The sequence below is a fragment of the Arabidopsis lyrata genome (genome assembly GCF_000004255.2).
Source record: "Arabidopsis lyrata subsp. lyrata unplaced genomic scaffold ARALYscaffold_1, whole genome shotgun sequence".
NCBI classification, from domain to species: domain Eukaryota; kingdom Viridiplantae; phylum Streptophyta; class Magnoliopsida; order Brassicales; family Brassicaceae; genus Arabidopsis; species Arabidopsis lyrata.
In genome coordinates this window covers 5,927,806-5,948,132 of record NW_003302555.1, presented here as the reverse complement: position 1 = coordinate 5,948,132, position 20,327 = coordinate 5,927,806, and the positions used below count along the sequence as shown (strand labels likewise).

General features: G+C 34.7%; 5 protein-coding genes and 1 pseudogene across 6 annotated transcripts; 3 read left to right on the top strand and 3 right to left on the bottom strand.

Annotated features, from left to right (window-relative positions):
* Nucleotides 1-6: 6 nt before the first annotated feature.
* Nucleotides 7-2,487, bottom strand: LOC9328850 (probable fucosyltransferase 8). The gene is given in 1 exon segment (XM_021011129.1): nt 7-2,487. A coding segment is annotated over 1 exon segment (1,521 nt). The 5' UTR covers nt 2,226-2,487; the 3' UTR covers nt 7-704.
* Nucleotides 2,488-4,338: 1,851 nt separating this feature from the next.
* On the top strand, nt 4,339-6,091 carry LOC9326100 (annotated as a pseudogene).
* Nucleotides 6,092-6,227: 136 nt separating this feature from the next.
* LOC110225440 (fucosyltransferase 6) lies at nt 6,228-9,551 on the bottom strand. 2 transcript variants are annotated; one of them, XM_021015203.1, is made up of 3 exons: nt 9,335-9,551; nt 7,868-8,015; nt 6,228-7,788 (listed from the first exon to the last, which is right to left on the bottom strand). In XM_021015203.1, exons 1-3 carry the CDS (start codon nt 9,419-9,421, stop codon nt 6,338-6,340), a joined length of 1,686 nt encoding a protein of 561 aa, XP_020870862.1. In that variant the 5' UTR covers nt 9,422-9,551; the 3' UTR covers nt 6,228-6,337. The 2 variants fall into 2 exon arrangements, with proteins under 2 accessions (XP_020870862.1, XP_020870863.1); XM_021015204.1 differs by lacking the exon at nt 9,335-9,551 and adding an exon at nt 8,889-8,902.
* Nucleotides 9,552-10,353: 802 nt separating this feature from the next.
* Nucleotides 10,354-13,654, bottom strand: LOC9328849 (probable fucosyltransferase 7). The gene is made up of 3 exons (XM_021014065.1): nt 13,381-13,654; nt 12,200-13,307; nt 10,354-10,832 (listed from the first exon to the last, which is right to left on the bottom strand). The coding sequence occupies exons 1-3, from the start codon at nt 13,493-13,495 to the stop codon at nt 10,478-10,480; spliced, it is 1,578 nt and encodes a 525-aa protein (XP_020869724.1). The 5' UTR covers nt 13,496-13,654; the 3' UTR covers nt 10,354-10,477.
* Nucleotides 13,655-13,916: 262 nt separating this feature from the next.
* On the top strand, nt 13,917-14,935 carry LOC110225141. Its single transcript, XM_021014066.1, has one exon. The coding sequence runs from the start codon at nt 14,109-14,111 to the stop codon at nt 14,661-14,663; it is 555 nt and encodes a 184-aa protein (XP_020869725.1). The 5' UTR covers nt 13,917-14,108; the 3' UTR covers nt 14,664-14,935.
* A 1,286-nt stretch (nt 14,936-16,221) lies between these two features.
* LOC9328848 lies at nt 16,222-17,026 on the top strand. Its single transcript, XM_021014836.1, is given in 2 exon segments — nt 16,222-16,768; nt 16,770-17,026. Coding segments are annotated over 2 exon segments (642 nt in total). The 5' UTR covers nt 16,222-16,255; the 3' UTR covers nt 16,899-17,026.
* Nucleotides 17,027-20,327: the final 3,301 nt, after the last annotated feature.

Here is a 20,327-nt window from a genome sequence, read left to right as displayed (position 1 = left end):
AATTTGGAATTAAATATAATTTCTATAAACCATATGAAAATTACTTCCATATATTTTGAGAAGTTTTTTTCGTGATTTCGATATTACTTAATTTGTACTAAGGTTCTTTCTTTGTCGTAACGAGTTTGGAGAAAAAGGTTTTCTCTTTGTCGTAATTTGGAGAAAACCTTAAATCACTCTTGTCCAAAGTGAAGGAAACAAAATCTTGAAAAAACCTTACTACAATTATTTTTGCTAGATTTCTTTCCACATGTATATATTTCGAAACATTACGAGATTCGAAATCGCAACCTTAAATAACTCAATTACATTTATTTACATAATAACAATGTCTTTTACAAAACTAAATTGATCAAAACCAGAAGGTCCAGAACATACATAGTCCATCTGACCATATCATATCATGTAACAATTCATTATCATAATCTTAATTTGTCGTGAAGCTTCATTCTAATTACCATGTGGATTTGAACTAGCTAGTGTACTTACAAAAATATTTCTAAGATAACAAGATTCACTTCCATAATGAGAAATAAAATAATAAATAACACCAGATTTTAACTACTTTTTAGAAATCATTAAATAAATATATGAACTTTAAAACTAGTGATCCAAGAAAAACACAAAAAAAAAAAAAAAAAAAAAAAAAACTAGTGGGTTTTAGGTCAAATAAAACACACAAACCCATAAAAAAAATGTGATTTCTAATTTGAATCAACTAGCTTAAGGCCCGTGATCCGATCGTCACAATACATAACAAAAGGGGTGATTTTCACTTCCTTAGCTTGACAACCATAGAGTGGAGCTCTAAGGAAACATGGCTCCATTGACACGGCACGAACACATGGTGGCTCAGGAGCTGAGTTGTTCTTTGGCTTGTAGAGTATCCATGGCTTTAATCCTCCAAGACCTTGAGCAACGTACCCGAACGTAGATGAGTCGCTCGTGACAATGTGGTCCGTTAAACTTAGAAGATATATCTCAGCGAGTGCCTTTTGGTCGTGAAGCTTATTGTCTGTTTACTGATACATTTCTTGGCTTGGTTGGTAAACTTGTACTATCTCTCCTGTCGAACTTGAGCCTTCCCAGTACATTTGCCTTAGATTCTCCGAGTACTCTGGGTAAAGAGAAGTGACAAGAACAGCTTTGAGTTTCAAGCTTCTTGATGTATTATTAGTGACTTGTGATTCTCAGACAGACACTTCAGGTAATAGTTTCTCTCTTTGTGTACAGGCTAAGATTTGGTCCATGACATGCCGGAAATATCCAGCGGGCTTGCTAAAAACTCTTACTTGAATTCCAAGTCTCTCATCAGCTCTTGATAAATAAGCATTGTAGGATCTTGTGATCATACCCCAAACATGGTTAGTCGGGTGAAAAAGATAGCGAGCCAGATGGTGAAAGACGGTTTCTTTCTGTGGGAATAGCTTGCTTAATTCAGATTGAAAACTAGGGATCAACCATAGAGATGGAATGAAGTAAAGATTTGAGTTGAAGACCAACCAAGGGACTTGCCTGATGAGAAGTTGATCTTTTTCACAGAAGAACATCTTATCATGATCCACGTAATCGGGAATAAGATAAAGACAGAGGTATGAGGGGATGATTGTAGTCGAGTTAATGGCATGATTCTTCAACATTGTTCCGTAACAACGAGGAGATTCCCGGTCGAAGCTATCTAACTGATCTGTTAGTGTAAAATCCAGAGGGAGTAGCCAAGAAGTACCTGGAAAAGGCTCACATAAGAGATCCTTTATGTCCTTGCGTTGGTCAACAAGCATGATTCTGTCAGTTAAGAGAGCATAGAGAAACAAAGAAGCAAGAGTAAGTAGTCTGTTTCCTAGCCCATAAACAGCAATCCACACAATGTATCTGCATTCACCAACAGATTTGCTTGAATAATTTTCACCAAGACTCTCTGTTGCTTTCTTGTAAGCTTTTGTGCCAGGACCGCAACGCTTGTGAAGCATCTCGTAGCTTCTAAGCTTAGAGACGAGATATCTGGATGGTTTGTATGGTGAAGGCTTGCGATAAAAGGAAGACTGATACCTACTCAAGCAAGAATCTTCATCAAACTCTTCAGTAAGTAGCCTTCCTAACAGTTTATCTCTCGGTTTTCGGGAATCCGTTGAACCTATTACAAGAGAATTAATTACTAAGTCAAATGAGCATTCTTGACTAAACAAGACCAAAATATGAATGGATCTTACCGTTGGTTGTAGCATTATGAAGCTGGTGGTTGAAGATGATGAAGATTGATAGTAACCAAAGTAGTAAGCAAGTGACTATTGTTATCATGAGCTTGATCTTCAAAACCAAAAGCTCAGAAAACTTCTAGGAGATCTAAAATACTGAAATAGTTATAATTAAGTGATTTCAAAGACTCTGATTCCAATCTTGGTTAAAGAATCTTGATACTTTATAAGTATCATAAATGTGTTATGCTATGACTGTAGGTGATGGTGAAGCTTCTTGTCACTTTGTTGGTACAATCTGCCTCTGCTTCTAAAACTGGTACAAATTGTACCAACAAAGAAATCGGTTATATCGGTACATAGGGTTCGGTTCGATTTTATTTTTAGAAAGATTTGGAATCGGTTCGGTTTTTGTTAATATGCTATCCGTCGCCGGAGAAGAACGAGACGGAGATAAAATCTCTTCTCACTTATAAGACCATCTTTAAAGGTATATCACCTTAGAGTATGAATATTGGTTGAAATGTTGAGTATTTTACACAAATCTTAGGATTAAAGTTGATTAAAAATAATCAAACCAACATCTTAAAGCTAAGATTTGTATCTAAGTTAAGATGTTGCAAGGTGTCACATTGTGATTGGTTAAAAAATCAAATAAAAGAAGGATTTTTTTTTGTGCTTTATGTTATAAATTATATCTCATGTATGTTTTAATTTTTTTAATTTGCAACAATTATTAAATTTTCTATAATTATAAATTTTATTTTTATATTAGTATTTTTTTTTCTAAGAACCACATGTTAAGAACCTACCACTAATCACACAAAAATCTTAACCCAAAAATACTATCTCTTACCTATCACTTTTACAAATATATTACTTAAATATTCCTAAGATTTATTTCTAAGATAGTACCAATAATCATGCTCTTAGGTAGATCTTAAAAATGGTTTTATTATTAAAATAAAAGCTATGAATTAAATGCAGAGAGATACTACACTAAAACAAACCAAAAAAGTTTACGTGGCACTAAGACTTGAGGAAGAACAGTTCATGGGCAAGAGCTTTTACTCACATGTTCTTCTACTATTTACTTATTTCTTAATATTTTAATTCTAAGATCATTACAAAAGTTATTGCGTTGCATATGCTCTTAGAGCATGTGCAATCGAGTTTCTTGACAAAGTCCAGCCCGGGCCCCACTCCAAAACCTATGGGACTTGGAGGGACGTTCCCACATGTCAATCGGGCTAGCCCGGCCCGGCCCGGCCCGAAGCCCGCAAAACTCGTACATATTTGAGTCCGCCCTGTAAAAATTCCGAGCCTATATTTTAAAGCCCGGCCCTAACAGGGCTACAGGGCTTTTTCGGGCTTTTTTGGGCTTTTCTTCCGACAACAAAAAACAAACTTGTAATTTATAATATCTCTTAAAAAAAATCTATATATGAAACGAGTCAATCAAAATTTAAATAACCACTAACGCTAATTTAGTTTTTTAAAAAGAGAGTTAAAATCAAATAAATAATCCAAATAAATTGTTTAAACTTATACTAGATAATATATAAAATCAAAATAATTCAAATTAGGTAGTAGAGCTAATATTTGCTTTTTCGATTTATAGTAATACATAACGAAAAAACTATGTTTAGGGTTTTCAACTCTATCAAAATTTTTTTTACAACAAATCTTACAATTAAACAAAAATATTAACAAAAAAAAAATCAAAATATTTTTTAAAGGGCTTTTCGGGCTAGCCCGAGCCCGGCCGGGCTAAGCCTAAAGAACCCTATAGCCCGAACGGGCTTAGCCCGAAAGACCCGATTTTTTCTAGACATATATTTTGAAATCCGAGCCTGCTGTTTTTCAGGGCTGGGCCAGGCTAGCCCGCGGACTTTGGCCCTAATTGACATGTCTACTCACAAATGGGACGTCCTTTACCTTTGTTTCTTCACTATTCGCGGGCTCCACTGATACGTGGCGGCCCACGATTGGTTACCTTCTTTTTTTTTTTTTTTAATCAAAGTAAAACAAAAAGAATAATAAAAAAATTAAAGTAAGGGACGGGACTTTGATCGAGCGTTGCACATGGTCTTAGTCTCTGCCAGTTGTTTTTTCCGGCTGCCACAAGATCGGAAAACATTTTATGGGGGATGTCCCGATTTGATTACTCTCACATGTGATTCGAAGAGGACTCTCTTCGCGATGGTACGTGGTTCCTGCACTTTCCCGGACGAACATTACATTCTCACACTCAGAGCAAGTGAAAGAAGGTACTTTTGATTATAAAGCATTGGAGTTAAATGAAATTGGGGTTCTTCGAGTATTGACTAGTATGAAGGATGATCCTTATCTTGCTTTATCGTTTCTAAAACGAATTGAAGGAAATGTGGCTTTTTTGCCTAGTGTCCAAGCTTATGCTACTGTTATCAGAATCGTTTGTGGTTGGGGTTTGGATTAGAAATTGGATACTTTTCTAGTGGAACTCCTTAGAAAAGGGACGCGGTTTCTGTGTCATGGATTTGTTAAAGGCCGTTGGAGTAGCAGAAGAGGAGGGAAAAGGGTCATTGCTGTTGTTGAGCAGGCTATCTAGTGCCTTGGTTAAAGCCTACGCTAATCTTGAAATGTTTGACGACGTTATCGATATTTTCTTCCAGACTAGTCCCCTAAGATGTGCTCCAGATATAAAAGCATTTAATTTTTTGAGAAAACAATATGGTGGTGGCTAGTTTCGTGCAAATAGAGCGGCTGCGGTTGGATGCGGATGCACATATGTGCTTGTGGTTCAAGCATTGTCTAGGAATGAGGATACAAAAGGAGTAGAGAAGCTTCTTAGTAGACTGTTAAACTCAGAGACGAGGAATCTTTGCGTGTTTTATTTGAATTTCATTGAAGGACTATATCTAAATCAGATGACAGGTATAGCTTATTTAGGAAGGAAGAACATTATCTCAAAATAGAAGAAACTAAAGTTGATGATTAAAACTTGGAGTTGAACCTGGGAAGAGCATGTTTGGGGAATTAATTTGCGCTTGGTGTCGAGTTAAAAATGTGAGAAAAGCCCGGTGGAATTTTAATGTTTTAGTTGCTAGAGGAATAATCCCTGATTTGTACACTTTTACAATCATGATTAGCACACATTGCCGGTTAAACGAGCTGAATGAAGCCTATGCTCTTTTTATAAGGATGAAGACGATGGGGATCAAACCTGATGTGGTAACATGCATAGTTTTGCTCAATATTCCAAAGTTAGATACGAAGAGGGAAATGAAGGCCTTTGATGTTAAACCAGACGTTGTCTACTATACGGTTTTGATTGCTCAGCAGTGCAAGATTCAGAATCTTCAAGAGGCGGAAAGGATCTTTGCTGAAATGATTGAAAGTGGATTGGAGCCTGATGTTGTGCCTTACACAGCACTAATAGCTGGTTGTTGTAGGAATGGATTCGTACATAAGGCGGTCACACTTATGCAAGAGATGTGGGAAAAGGGTATTGAGCCAACTAAAGCTTCCCTGTCTGCAGTACACTATGCTATATTAAAGGCCAAGAGACTTCGTTCTAGAAAATGATCCGAGAATTTATGAAGAGAGCCTATATCTACAAGGTCAAGTGAGAATGTGGAAACACGGTTATAGGTATCTAACCGTGTGAGAAGATTTGCAATAAAATCGCCTAATTCCTAATCCACTGCAGGAATTCAGGTAAAGCATGATAACCTCGCCTAATTCCTGATTCAGAAACTCTTGACACAGAGGATTTTCATAGCTCTCAGACACAGGAGCCTTATTGATTTTGAATTGTAAGTAAATGTACAGTGTTATTATAAATTTATAATAACCCAAACAAGCCTTGTAATTGTTCTAAAAAAAGTAAAAAACTATATGTTTCTGTGCATTAACATATAAATACAGAGGATGGAATTGTAAACTGTAAAGTGTTAGATTTTCATTAAGCATAAAAGCATGATTCGTTTTATTTGTGTGTTTAATTAAAAACTGAACCAGGACACTAATAATGATTATTATAGACGACTCTAAAAAGAAAGATAAAAACTTTGATTATTACATGCAATCAGAAGAATTCATCAAAGATTTTCTGTTTCAATAACTCACAATCCTATTGAATCAGCTATAGTAAACAAGATCTATAACTCATCAAATAGCTTAAGCCCATCGTTCCCACGATCCTCACAATGCCTTACAAAAGGAACTACCTTCCCGGAGTCAGTTCCCCATTCGGGTTCACATCCATGAGACGGAGGAGTCAGGTGACAAGGGTCCATAGACGTGGATCGAATACACGGCGGATCAGGAGCTGTAGGACCAGTTGGCTGATAGAGTAACCATGGCTTTAATCCTCCAAGACTATGAGCAACATATCCAAATGTAGACCTTGCGCTTGTGACAATGTTATCAGTTAGACTTAGAAGATACATCTCGGCGAGTGCCTTTTGGTCGTGAAGCTTCTTGTCTGTTTGTTGAACCCTTTCTCCACTTGGCTGGTAAACTTCAATGATCTCCCCTGTTGAGCTCGGTCGTTCCCAATACATGTTCTTTAAGGTTTCAGAGTACTCTGGATACAAAGATGTGACAAGAACAGCTTTAAGCTTCTGGCTTCTTGATATATTGACTTTTGATTCTTCTTGTGCAGCTGGTTCAGGCAAAAGGTTCTCTCTTCGTGTGCAAGCTACGACCTGATCCATTACATGCTGAAAATATCCAGCTCGATTGCTGAATATCCGTATCTGAATACCAAGCGTCTCGTCTGCTCTTGATAAGTAGGCATTGTAGGATCTTGTGATCAATCCCCAAACTTGATTCGTCGGATGAAAAAGATGCCGAGCAAGATGGTGAAAGACAGCTTCTTTCTGCGGGAATAGCTTCATTAGTTCGGTTTGGAAAGTTGGATTTAACCATAGAGATGGAACAAAGTAGACATTGGCTTTGACAATCAACCAAGGGACTTTGTCGACTAAAGACTGATCCTTTTGGCAGAAGAACATCTTATCATTATCCCTTGAATCATGAAGAATATGAAGATATAGATGCGGAGGGATTAAAGTGGAGTTGATGGCTTGATTGTTCAACATTGTTCCGTAACAACGAGAGTATCCCTGGTTGTATCCATCAATCTGTTTCATCAATGGGAATTCAAGAGGAAGTAACCATGAAGTACCTGGAAACGGCTCGCAGAAGAGATCACTTATATCTTTACTTTGATCAACAAGAACGACTCTCTCTGTCAAGAGAGCGTAGAGGAAGACAGAGGAAAGAGTAAGGATTCTGTTTCCTAGCCCGTAAACCGCAACCCACACAATGTATCTGCATTCACCAACAGATTTGCTTGCAAAATTCTCATCATCATGACCAAGAATCTCTGTTGCTTTCTTGTAAGCATCCGTGCCTGGACCGCAACGCTTGTGAAGCTTCTCATAGCTTCTAAGCTTAGAGACAAGGTATTCAGAAGGCTTGTACGGTGAAGCCTTGCGATACAACAAAGATTGCTGATACCTACTCAAGCAAGAACCTTCATCGAAATCCGCGGTTAGAAGCCCTCCGATCAGTTTATCCCTCGGTGTTTCGGTTTCGTTTGAAACTGTTACAAGATATATAAAGTCACAAGGAGCAATTCTACCAATTCTTGAGGTAAACAAAAGACAGGTGATTTTATTTACCGTTGGTTGTAGTAGCAACAAGAAGTTGGTTGTTGAAGTCGTTAGAGAATGAAACTAACACTACGGACCAAATTAGTAAGCCACTAAAGATTATTGTTAGCAGAATCTTCATCTTCAAACTAAAAGCCCTGAAAACTTCGCCGGAGATCTGAAAGATGTGATACATATTGACTTTAGTTTGATCAGTTATAACTAGGAGATTGATTCAAAAGAGTTATATATGTAGCGTGATTACAACTCTTAATTCTTAATTAAAGGTGAAGAAACATGTCATTTGTATATAATACTAAGTGTTTGAAATATTCTAATGGGTCATTGTTAAGTTGTGACAATCAACGAACTACGTAACGTGACTCCACTTTTGTTTAATGTAGAAAAGTCTTGATCTTCGATTTATGTGAATCATCAAGCTGTATTATTATATGTAATTTTAAATTAATCTGTATTATTATATGTAATTTTAAATTAACGAAGAAATGACAAATGAGTGACTTGTTTTGAAGGAGAGAACTTGGAATCCAAACAATACATCACATGTCATGTATTATTTTCAAATTGCCAAATCATACATTCATATAGTTTATGGAAATAATACTAATCAGATCCGGAAGTTCGCGTTGTTGACTAAGAGATAGTAAACAAAATTGATTTGATTTTATCTTTATTGGATTATTGATTGATGAGCCAATCCAAGCATTACTAAAACGGCATAATTTTGAACCTTCACTTCTTTTTTTAACCATTTGACAACTTATTGACAGGCCAAATCAATTTGTATGTTTTGGTTTAAAAAAGGGTTATGTTTTTAAATCCTTTTTTTTCTTTTTTAGGAAGCTTCTTGAAATCATTTTGAAGTTGTTTTATGTAATTTGGTTAATCTAGTCGGGTTTCTTATAGAAAACTTTTTGCATCTACCATCCAATAAAAAATGCTACTAGACCACTATTTTTGTTATTAGTATTATGAAAACGTATTGCAACGACCAATAAAAATAGTTTTCGTTACTAGCAAAACAAGCTACCTTCACTAGAGTCGTTCGTTAGTCGTTACTCGTTACTCTGTTTTAGGCCTACTCTGTTTCCAACGGTTTGAAAGAGAAAATCAGACAGAACTCATGGGCCTTTAACTACTAAGCCCAAAATTAAGAGATAAAAGCCTATCCTGGTCTTTTCACTAAACCAACCGAAATCAGTGATTAAAACAGATTAAACCAAAGAACTAAATCCACATCACTAATAGCCGACAGGGATTTTTAGGGGTATGAATGGTTCCATGAAAATATATGTTAAGATCTCTAATGAAATTATCATATTAAGACCTCTGAACTGAGATTATTATTTTTATAATATGAATTTTTATTCATATTTTGAGTATGTATATATTTATATTATATATTGATTGTGTACTTAAATATGAACAGATAACAAATATAAATTTATAAAGTTCATATAGAAACTCATAACGTACCTTGCATTGATATGTTGGTGGTTGAATTGATCTTTGACAACATGTTTGTTCTCGAACATATGGATCGGATTGTTTTTTGGTGTCCATAATGTTAATCAAAACTAAAAACAATTTTTTATTATTAGTGAAAACACATATAACTTAAGAAGAAATAGTCATGAAAAAAATGATTCAAAGAAATCAAATTGAACAAAGACGAAAGAAAAGCATAAAAAAGCCAATAAAAATTCGAAACAAAGAAGAACAAGAAGGTGATCAAAATAAAATTACAAAAGAAGAACAGAGAGGATTTTTGTTGTTGGTTTTTTTCAACAAAGAGAGATTAATGCTAAAACGTTCGTAGTCAGAAGTTAATATGCACGCATTTAATATTGACTGTTTCTAGAAAAAAAGGTGAAAAGATTTATGTCTTTATGATTATTTCCATATTTGTTTAATGTATATATATTTAGGTCAAATGTCATAAGTAATATTATTTGGTTTTCCAAAGAAAGCTTAATGGTTAAATTTACTTGGAAAATAATCTTTAGCATTTAATTTTCTGATATGTATTAACCTTTTAATAGGTAAGGTAACATTGACTATTCTATAGGAAAAATAATTTTATTATTATTTTCAGATTTTTTTTAATATATGGAATATTTAAAATCTGAACTAAAATTTTAGATTTCATTTCTGACACATGTTAAAAAGTTAAATCCCAGCTTTATAATTCTCACTTTTGTGATTTTAGAAAATCACACATGATATTAACCAAAAAAAGAATAATATTCAAAATTCATAAAAAAAAAAAAAAAATTAGATTTCAAAATCACTGTAAGAAGTGTCTGCGAAAAACAAAATCTGCAATCGCTTCGCTCTCTCTCCTCTTTTCCAAATTAGGAGAGTGCTTGAGTTTTGAAGAACATCGACATGAGCTCACAATTCCGACAGAGTAGTTCTTGTTCTGTTGAAATTTCAGTAGCCATGTATTAGAACATTGCCTTTGGATCGAGTAAGTAACAACATTACTCGAATGGTTGACAATTTAAAGTTTCGATTTTTAAGACATCTGCTGACTGCTGTATACATTTGCCTTTACATAGTTACATAATACATACAATCAGAATTCATCGAAAGATGCTCTGTTTCAATTTGTAAAATCTATAACTCATCTTTGGTATCATCAACTAGCTTAAGCCCATAATGTCGATCTTCACAATGTCTTACAAAAGGAACGATTTTTGCTGTGTTAATTCCCTTTTTGGCTTCGCATCCACGAGCTGGAGGGGTTAGGAAACAAGGCTCCATGGATACACCGCGACCACATGGTGGATTAGGAGTTTTGAACTTCTTTGGTGTGTAGAGTATCCATGGCTTTAACCCTCCAAGACCTTGAGCTACATATCCAAATGTTGACGAAGAGCTTGTGATTAGTTTATCAGTTAGGCTTAGGAGGTACATCTCTGCGAGTGCCTTTTGGTCGTGAAGCTTCTTGTCTGTTTGCTGAAACCTTTCTCTACTTGGCGGAAAAACGGTCTATTTCCCCACGAGAACTATCGCATCACGATAGATAGAGCCCAAAGTATGACCCCGATCTATATATCTCTGAAAGAAAAGTTCTATACCTATTTCTCCCCGACACAAAAGTTCTGTATCTAAATCTCCCCGAATTAATAGTTCTAGATCTATTAAACCATAATCCTGGGTTTCGTTGGTTTATTTTATATTTAACCAATTATTGAAAAACTAAACCCAATTAAACCAAAGAAAACCAAATTTTCTTAATATCTCTCTCTTCCCAGAGAATTGCACACAGAGAGTAAGATCGGGGCATTGGCTGAGAAGGAAACCCCACCAATCGTACTTCAATTCGCTCCATTGAACAGTTCCGTCTACGAAGGTTTCTGGTATAGCTTCTCGTCTTTGAAACTTGATAAACATGGAATCGATAATTCTCCGATTCCAATCACCGGTAAACACATAAAAACATCAATTTTAACAGAAATTCAAAGATTATATGCTAGAGAAACAAAAAAAAAAAGTTGAGAACTCTGGTTTTATTGGAGGAAAGATCAAGACTTTGCAAAGCTGGGAGAGTTATACTTCTTTGGATTTCGCCGGAGAGATCATTAGAACTCAAATCAAGAGTCTGTAGATTCACCAAGTTGAAAATCGGAACTGGGATCGAGTCTTTGATGAAATTCTGAGACCGATTAAGAACCTAATCTCAACTAGCTTCTTGAGAGATTCAGTCAATTTCTCCGACAACTATTTGTTCACGAGCTCCAATTTAGTAACCCTTCCGGTGTCTGGATTGATAGAGGTTAAATTGCAGGTGATTCCGGTCAAATTGCAGCAATCAGTAGAAGAAAAATTGATTCACCCACCGGGTTTTTGTTTGTGATTGGCTATGAAGTCACGTAAGGCATCGAAGTCATACTTTTTTGAAAGGGTAAAAGGAAGAAAGTTTGAGAAGAAGAAGCATTAGAATTAAGAATTCAACAAAAATCTTTGACAAATATGAGAGAATACGTGATGGGTTTTATGATTCTCACCATTTTAGAAGAAAGATGAAGCAAAAGAGAGAGAGAAAGGCGTGAGAGAGAGGAAGGAGATAATGTATTTGAGAAATTTGGTTTTCTCTGGTTTAATTGGGTTTAATTTTTGTAATAATCGGTTAAATATAAAATAAACCGACGAAACCCAGGATTATGGTTTAATAGATCTAGAACTATTAATTCGGGGAGATTTAGATACAAAACTTTTGTGTCGGGGAGATTTAGGTTTATAACTTTTGTTTCAGAGATATATAGATCGGGGTCATACTTTGGGCTCTATCTGTCGTGATGCGATAGTTCTCGTGGGGAAATAGACCGTTTTTTCCTACTTGGCTGATAAACTTTTACTATGTCTCCTGTTGTAGTTGGGCGTTCCCAATACATGTTCTTTAGGTTATTAGAGTATTCTGGATTCAGAGATGTGACCAGGACAGCTTTAAGTTTGGGAGGATTTGATGTATTAGTGACTTGTGATTCTCCTTGCGTAGCTGCTTCAGGTAACAGTTTCTCTCTTTGTGTACAGGCTACGATCTGGTTCATTACGTGCTGGAAATATTTAGTTTGTCTGCTGAAAACCCGTATTTGAATCCCGAGTATCTCGTCTGCTCTTGATAAGTATGCATTGTAGGATCTGGTGACCATACCCCAGACTTGGTTTGTCGGGTGAAAAAGATAGCGTGCCAGGTGGTAGAAGACGGTGTCTTTCTGCGGGAATAGCTTGATGAGTTCGGTTTGGAAACTAGGATTCAGCCATAGAGATGGAATAAAGTAAAGGTTGGATTTGACAACCAGCCAAGGGACTTTGTCGACTAAAGATTGATCCTTTTGGCAGAAGAACATCTTGTCCTGATCCCTGTAATCATGGAGAAGATGAAGATAAAGATGTGATGGGATTGTAGTCGAGTTAATGGTATGATTCTTCAACATTGTTCCGTAACAATGCGAGTATTCCCGGTTGAAACTATCTATCTGACCCATCAATGGAAAATCAAGAGGAAGTAACCAGGAAGTACCCGGAAAAGGCTCACAGAAGAGATCACTAATATCCTTGCGTTGGTCCACAAGAATGATTCTCTCTGTCAAGAGAGCATAGAGAAACACAGAAGCAAGAGTGAGTATTCTGTTTCCAAGCCCATAAACAGCCACCCACACAATGTATTTGCATTCACCAGCAGAGCTATCTCCAACATTCTCATGATCATGACCAAGCTTCTCTGTTGCTTTCTTGTAAGCATCAGTGCCTGGACCGCAACGCTTGTGAAGTAGCTCATAGTCTCTAAGCTTAGAGACTAGATATTCAGAAGTTCTGTAAGGCGAAGGCTTGCGATACAAGGAAGACTGATACCTACTCAAGCAAGAATCTTCATCGAAATCAGCGGTTAAAAGACCTCCAAACAGTTTATCCCTCGGTTTTACAGAATCCTTTGAACCTACTGCAAGAAAACGAAAAAAATAAGTCAAAAGGAACATTTCTGAATAAGAAACCGAAAAGATGAATGATTTTACCATTGATTGTAGCACCAAGAAGCTGGCGTTTGAAGATGTTGGAGAATGATAGTAACAACATCACCGACCAAAGTAGTAAGCAAGTGAAGATTGTTATCATGAGCTTTGTCTTCATACTTAGAGCCCAGAAAAACTTCACCGGAGACTTGAAATAATTGCTGTATTCAATTATTATGAAGAGTTATCAAAGAGTTTACAACTCTTATAGTGACCAAGTCAAAGAAACTTGTCTCCCTGTGAAAATTGACGAACTCTGAAAGAGACTCTAAAATATTAATCTAATGATTACTTCCTATAATCATCTTCCTTTTATTACTATAAAAACAAATGGTGTTGGTGTCGGTATTCGATTTATATGAATAATCAAGTTATGTTTAATTTAGCAACAAACATTGATGTCGAAGTCTTAACAATACACTATTTGTCAATGTATCATTCTTGAAATGTCTTGTGGACAGATTATTCTTTTGTTGTTGTGACTTTGTGTGAATCATATTCATTTTGGTTCAACTCTCAACGGTTTAACAAAGGTTTCAGTTCGGTTTGGTCCATAAATCCGGTTATGAAAACCCGGTTCCATAAAAAGGTTTTTGAGGGGTTTTAACATAAAGACGTTTCGATTACACAAATCTCTCTGGCTTGTAAGAGTCGGCGGCGGCACCGAGAGAACCTTAAACCTGAATTCTCCGATTTCCATAAGATCAGATCTCACTCACGCCTGAGAAAAAATGGGAATTGCATCATCCACAGATCCAAAAACAGAGACTTTTCCCGACCCCAAATCTCAAAACAACGAAGAAGCTCCAGCTCCAGCTCCATCTGAGGAACTCGAAGATTCGTCTCCGTCGGAGAAACTTGGAGATTCATCAACTGTTTGGAGAGATCCAGTAGATTCCGAATCGGATCAACCACAAGAAGGAGGAGGAGGAGACGCAGATGGTGAAGAAGAAGGAGAGTGTGGGTTTTGCTTGTTTATGAAAGGAGGTGGTTGCAAAGATTCGTTTATTGCTTGGGAAGAGTGTGTTGAGAAAGCTGAGAAGAACAAGGAAGATATTGTTACTAATTGTATGGAAGTCACTTCGATGTTGAAGAAGTGTATGGATGAACATTCGGATTACTATCAGCCGATTCTCGCTGCGGAGAAAGCTGCTGAAGCAGAGGTTAAGAAGGAGCTTGAAGCTGAGAAGAAGAAGGAAGAAGAAGAGAAAGCTGAGAAGAAGAAGGAAGAAGAAGAGAAGATCTCGGAAGAGGAAGTGGCTGCGAAGAAGCAAGCTCAAGGGTGATTTGATTGAGAGGATTTAGGTAAATTTTTCATGGTTTCTTGTTCCATGGGAATATCAAAATATTGGAATTTGGGAGAAATTGTTCTTTAGGAGCAGAGGAAATTTCGTTTTTAGATTCGTAACTTATATGATCGATCATTTTTGTGTGCGAATAAGTTGATTGATTGAGATCATTTGAATGATTAAGAGAAAATTTGCTCTTAAAGGTCAGTACTTTGTTGATCCCCAAGACTGTTTCTGTTGATTCAATAGATAATTTGCTCTAAAGGTTATTACTTTGTTGATACCCATGAATGTTTCAGTGAAGAAATCTTGTTTTCTTTGTGGTTTGCTAAGCTATTTCTTCATTTGAATGAGATTTGTTGCTTCTGAAACAGAAAAGGCCAGACCTTTTGTTGTGATAGCAGCACTTTCTAGTTTGTCCAAAGATCAAGTTTACTTCTTTGTTGTTTTACTTTGTGCTTAATACACTAGCATTTGTCTTCCCACTTGTCATTCATTATCGATGACGTTTTGTTTGGTCGAAGATGAAAATATTTACAAATCTCAGTTTTGCCTGGTATGTGTGTCGTGTTTCTCATTTATAGGGAGATATGAAACATTTGCAGAACTTCATCTCTGTTATCAGCTTTCATACATGACCATATGATTGAGCTCTAAAGGTCATTACTTTGTTGAAACCCATGAATGTTTCAGTGGAGAAATATTGTCTTGGTTTGCTAAGCTATTTCTTCATTTGAATGATATTTGTTGCTTCTGAATCAGAAAAGTTCAGACCTTTTGTAGTGATAGCTTCTGGTTCCAGCACTTTTTAGTTTGGCTGAAGATCAAGTTTACTTATTTGTTGTTTCACTTTGTTCTTAAGATACACTAGCCATTGTTTCCCCACTTTCATTCATTATCGTTGACATTCTGTTTGGTTGAAATCTCCTCGAAGATGAAAATCTTTACAAATCCTGGTATGTATGTCGTGTTTCTAATTTGTAGGGAGGGAGATATGAAACATTACACAACTTCATCTCTGTTATCAGCCTCCATACATGACCATATGATTCTTTGCTTACCTTGTTAATCATGCTATTATATGCTTTCGACAATCATGTTTAAAAAGAGCTTAGTTGTTAGCTGCCAAGAATGACTGTTTTGGCTTTGATCATTTATAGGGTTGGATCTGATGTTTTTTTTGCTTTTTAATGACACAGTTCAAAGGCTACAATTGTCTCTGCATGATTTTCAAGTTGCATGAATCTCAAATTTTGTCTTGTTAGTATGTTTCGAAAAGATATATGATCGGTGTGACAAAAGTCTTTTTCAACTATTCTCGTTCAACGTGTATTTTTGGTTGCAAACTAGTATGAAGAGCAATTCTCATTCTAGGAAAAAAAAAACAAAATAATATGTAAAGAAATTGTAATTATCAAATATTTAGAAAAAATTGTAATTATCAAATCCCTACATATATTGTAATTCTTTGACCTAATGAAGTAATAATCACTGATTAATTGTAGGGTAAATCGTTATCTCTAAATTGTATCATTCAGAAAATTATTTCAACATATCGTCCAAAAGATCTGATCTCTCTAGCTCACGGCATGGGGATAACGTCATCCACGGATCTGAAACCGGAGAATTCCGATCCCAAATGTCAAAAAAACCAAGTCCAGCCAGAGAAAGTAGGAGATTCGTCAAGTCTTTGGCAAGATCGATTACAAGTTTTTATGAAAGAAGGTGCATGCAAGGAAACATATACGGCTTTTAAAGATTGCGTGGAAGAAGCTGAGAAGAAGAAAAAGGAACCTATCTCTTTGTGTTATCCGATGTTGGAGAAGTGTATGGAGAGACATTCTGATTACTATCATCCCTTTCTCGATGCCAAGAAAACTGCTGTAAAACTACTGATGAAGGATTTCATGTCGTCAACTGTTTGGCGAGATCCAAGGGAATCCGTATCCCCAAATGAATTAAAGGAAGAAGAAGAGAGAGAAGAGGTGTTTTTAGCGTTCATGAGAGGAGGTGGTTGCAAGGAACCATTTACTGCTTGGGAAGATTGCTTTGATGAAGCTAACAAGAACAAGGAAGATATGGTCCCTAAGTGTGTGGGAGTTTTTTTCGATGATGACCAAATGTATGGATGCTCATCCTGATTACTATCGTCCCTTTCTTGCGGCCAAGAAAACTGCTGAAGAACACATGGAGAAGGAGCTTCAAGCCTTTCTCGAGCTGAGGGATGATTAATTAAGAGGATTTAGGCTCTCTCTTTTTTTAATGGTTTCTTTGTTTACAAGGAATATCAATTGGTAATGTTTCCATTTGAATGACTACTCTTTCCTTTTGTATATGATTCGATAGGTAATTTGATCTATAAGAGGGTTTTTGTGTTTGTTTGTGGTTTCTTTAATTAGCTATTTCTTCACGTGAATGTGATTTGTTGTTTCTGATACAGAATCTTTTTCTAGTGATTGCTTCTGGTTCATGCATTTCTAGTTTGTCTGAAGATCAAGTTGAAAAGTTTTACTTCTTTGTTGTTTGATGACTTGTTTCACATTGTACTAAGATACACTAGCATTTGTTGTCCCTTTTCAATTCAATATCAACAAGATTTAGTTTGGATAAAGTTTCCTCGAAATGACTGACATTTTTTTTTTGCTAAGAATGTAAAAATGAAATGACTGACATTGTTGGCTTTGATTATCATAATCCAAATGGAGGTTTATTCTTCTATTGATTCGAGGCATTTGCTTAGTTCTTTGTCCATGCATGGAGCAATGATAGATTACCATCATCTTGTTTAGCTCGTCTATGAGCACATCAATGAGGTACACTAAAGGCTCATCAACCATAAGACATTCTGTCCAAACTATATTTGGAAATTTCTTCTTCTTCTTTTCTTGGAAATTTACCTTTTGTACTGCACTTTTAGTCTATATTTGCCTTTCTCTTCGGTACATTTCATTTTCTCTCTAATATAAAAGCCTTGCGTTGCAAGCAAGCTCAAATTCCTCGAGGATTTAGGTAAACATTTAAGGGTTTCTTGTTTATGGGAATATCAAAATATTGGAATTTGGGGATAAGTTGTTCTCTAGGAACAGAGGAAATTTCGTTGTTAAATTCGTAACCTATAAGATCGACCATTGATGGTCAAGTTTATTCTCTAATTAATCTGCCATTTTGTGTGCGAATAAGTTGATTGATTGATTTGAGATCATATGAATAAATGTTCCTTCTTTTTCTATGATTCGAGAGGGAGTCTACTCTTAAAGGTCATCACTTTAATACTTTGCTGATCCCCATTAATGTTTCTGTTGCGATAATTTTCTCTAAAGGCTATTATTACTTTGTCATCTTTGTGGTTTGCTAAGTTATTTCTTCATTTGAATGAGATTTGTTGCTTCTGAAACAGAAATAATCCAATCCGACCTTTTTCTCATATTTTTATTAATTTCTTCGATCTTCGGATCATTTACCTTTTTTTTTTGGACAATAGTTACTTTTTCTATGCTTTTATTTTGGAAATATTTTATTATAGAAACACAACAAATATATATATATATATATATATATATATATATATCTATACTATTAAAAGAGAAGTACAAATGTAAATGGGTCGGGTCAAAATCAGAAAATTGACCCGAAATTCTGAAATCGGATCTTTGAAATTTTTTTGGAATATAAATTCGAATTAATAATGAAAAATCGAACTAAAATCAAATGTTTATGGAAATCAAATAAAATTTTATTGTACTTATGGTAACTAATTATAAAATCATATTCCAAACAATATTATACATTAATTACGTATAATATATTTGTTCCTATACTTTTGGAACTAATTCTATAATAATCAACGTTTTTCACATTAATTTTGCTTATTTTAGCCAGTTATCATTAATTAAAAGATATCTTACTTGCTTCTAGAGATTTCTAGAAAATTTATCACAACTATCCCATTTATTTTATAAATTAAATAGATTTTTTATTTATTTTGGTCATGTAAATTAAATAGATATGAAATATATGTAACTAATTTTAATTTAATTAGATTAAATCGAAATTATGGTATTTTCATACTTATAGCTTACCAAAGAAATTTAATTTTCAAATTATAAAGATTTCTTAAATATGATTTTTAGAATTATTCAACAAGATGACAAATATTTATTAAATTTTGTGAATCATGAAAAATATTAATTATTTTTTAATCATTATATTTCACCTTTCAATCTCTCATCTAACAATAAGATACATATTCTATTATTCTTATGTCCAAACTCCATTGTGTTGTATGACTAAATAATATTTCCATTAGAGCTGTCAAAACGAGTTGATTCATCCCGTTAAGCCTGTTTTGCAATAAGCAAAATATATTTTGGCATGTAGTTAGTCTGTCCGCACGACCCGCGGGTAGCATATATGAAACACAAACCCGTCGCGCGAATGTATGCTGATTTGCGGGGTTATCCGTGGATTTTGTTTAAATAATTTTAGAGTAACCAAAATTTAAAGAAATAAATAAATTAGAAAAAATTTAGAGATTATAATCTTATGTATCATTATATTTATAAATATTATAATTTCATTTATTAAAAGTTTTTTAAACTACCACATGTTGAATAAATTATATTTTTATCAATAAATACTATCATGCGGGTTGATCCGCCAACCCGCGGATGAAAACCGATGACCCACTGCAAATCAATCCATGTGGCCCGCTTATTTGCGGGTTTAATATATTTTCCCAAATCTGCTCAATAGTGAGATGATTTGGGCTCGACCCGCGGTTTTGGACCTATTTTGTCTGCTTTAATTCTCATGATTCGTCTAATTTTTGAATTCTAAAACACAAAATTCCATTTTGTAAATCATAATTAATATGATTGGTTTAATTATAAACAATTTAATATTTTCTTTACAATTTGTTATTAGGAATATTTATAAGTACACTACACAATTCGTTCTATTAAAAACATGCACAATATTAAAATCAACGTATGTAAATCAATATTCTCCCGCAGTGGACCACGGGTCCGATCCTAGTATATATATAATGAAAATACACATTTTATTTGTGTATTCAAAAAGATACATTAACTATTTCTTTTACTCATTATAATATCCAAAATCTAAACCATATCTTCAGTTAATACAATCTATACGGTTAATTAAATTAAAAATCGTAAATATCGTCATCAAAGTGTGACATAAAATAGATGCACGTTTCAGATTGAGTATTGAAGAATAAAATAAAAATAGTATTTTTCTGGATAATTGCAAAAAGTTTGTGTGTATTTTTGTTATAGAAATAGAAAAATAGTTAGTATAATTTTATGAAATTTATCCTGTATATTGTTTGGCATAAAATAAATCTTGTTTCCTCATTCAGTCAGTTACGTTTCATTGTACTTCAGTTATTACAATATTCTATATAATTTTATTTTAAAATGTAATGTTATGTTTAATTTTTTACTCTCTCTATTTTTCATATTTAATACGTATTTTTATTACTTTCATATATTTTAATGAAAGAAATTCATAATTATACATAATAGGTTCTTAAAATTTATTTATATATACGTAATTGTGAGAAGAAGAAAAAGATTTTTTAAAAACGTATAAATCGAAATATCTGTCCAGTGCATTGGTTTATTTGTTCAGGCATAATAG

Coding starts and splice junctions, on each gene's coding strand:
- LOC110225440 (XM_021015203.1), bottom strand. CDS start 9,421: ATGGACACCAAAAAACAATCCGATCCATATGTTCGAGAACAAACATGT. Junction 8,016..9,334: donor CACCAACATATCAATGCAAG/GTACGTTATGAG, acceptor CACATCTTTCAG/ATCTCCGGCGAAGTTTTCAG. Junction 7,789..7,867: donor TGTTGCTACTACAACCAACG/GTAAATAAAATC, acceptor ATCTTGTAACAG/TTTCAAACGAAACCGAAACA.
- LOC9328849 (XM_021014065.1), bottom strand. CDS start 13,495: ATGAAGACAAAGCTCATGATAACAATCTTCACTTGCTTACTACTTTGG. Junction 13,308..13,380: donor TCTTGGTGCTACAATCAATG/GTAAAATCATTC, acceptor GTTTTCTTGCAG/TAGGTTCAAAGGATTCTGTA. Junction 10,833..12,199: donor AAAGTTTATCAGCCAAGTAG/GAAAAAACGGTC, acceptor TCCGCCAAGTAG/AGAAAGGTTTCAGCAAACAG.
- LOC110225141 (XM_021014066.1), top strand. CDS start 14,109: ATGGGAATTGCATCATCCACAGATCCAAAAACAGAGACTTTTCCCGAC.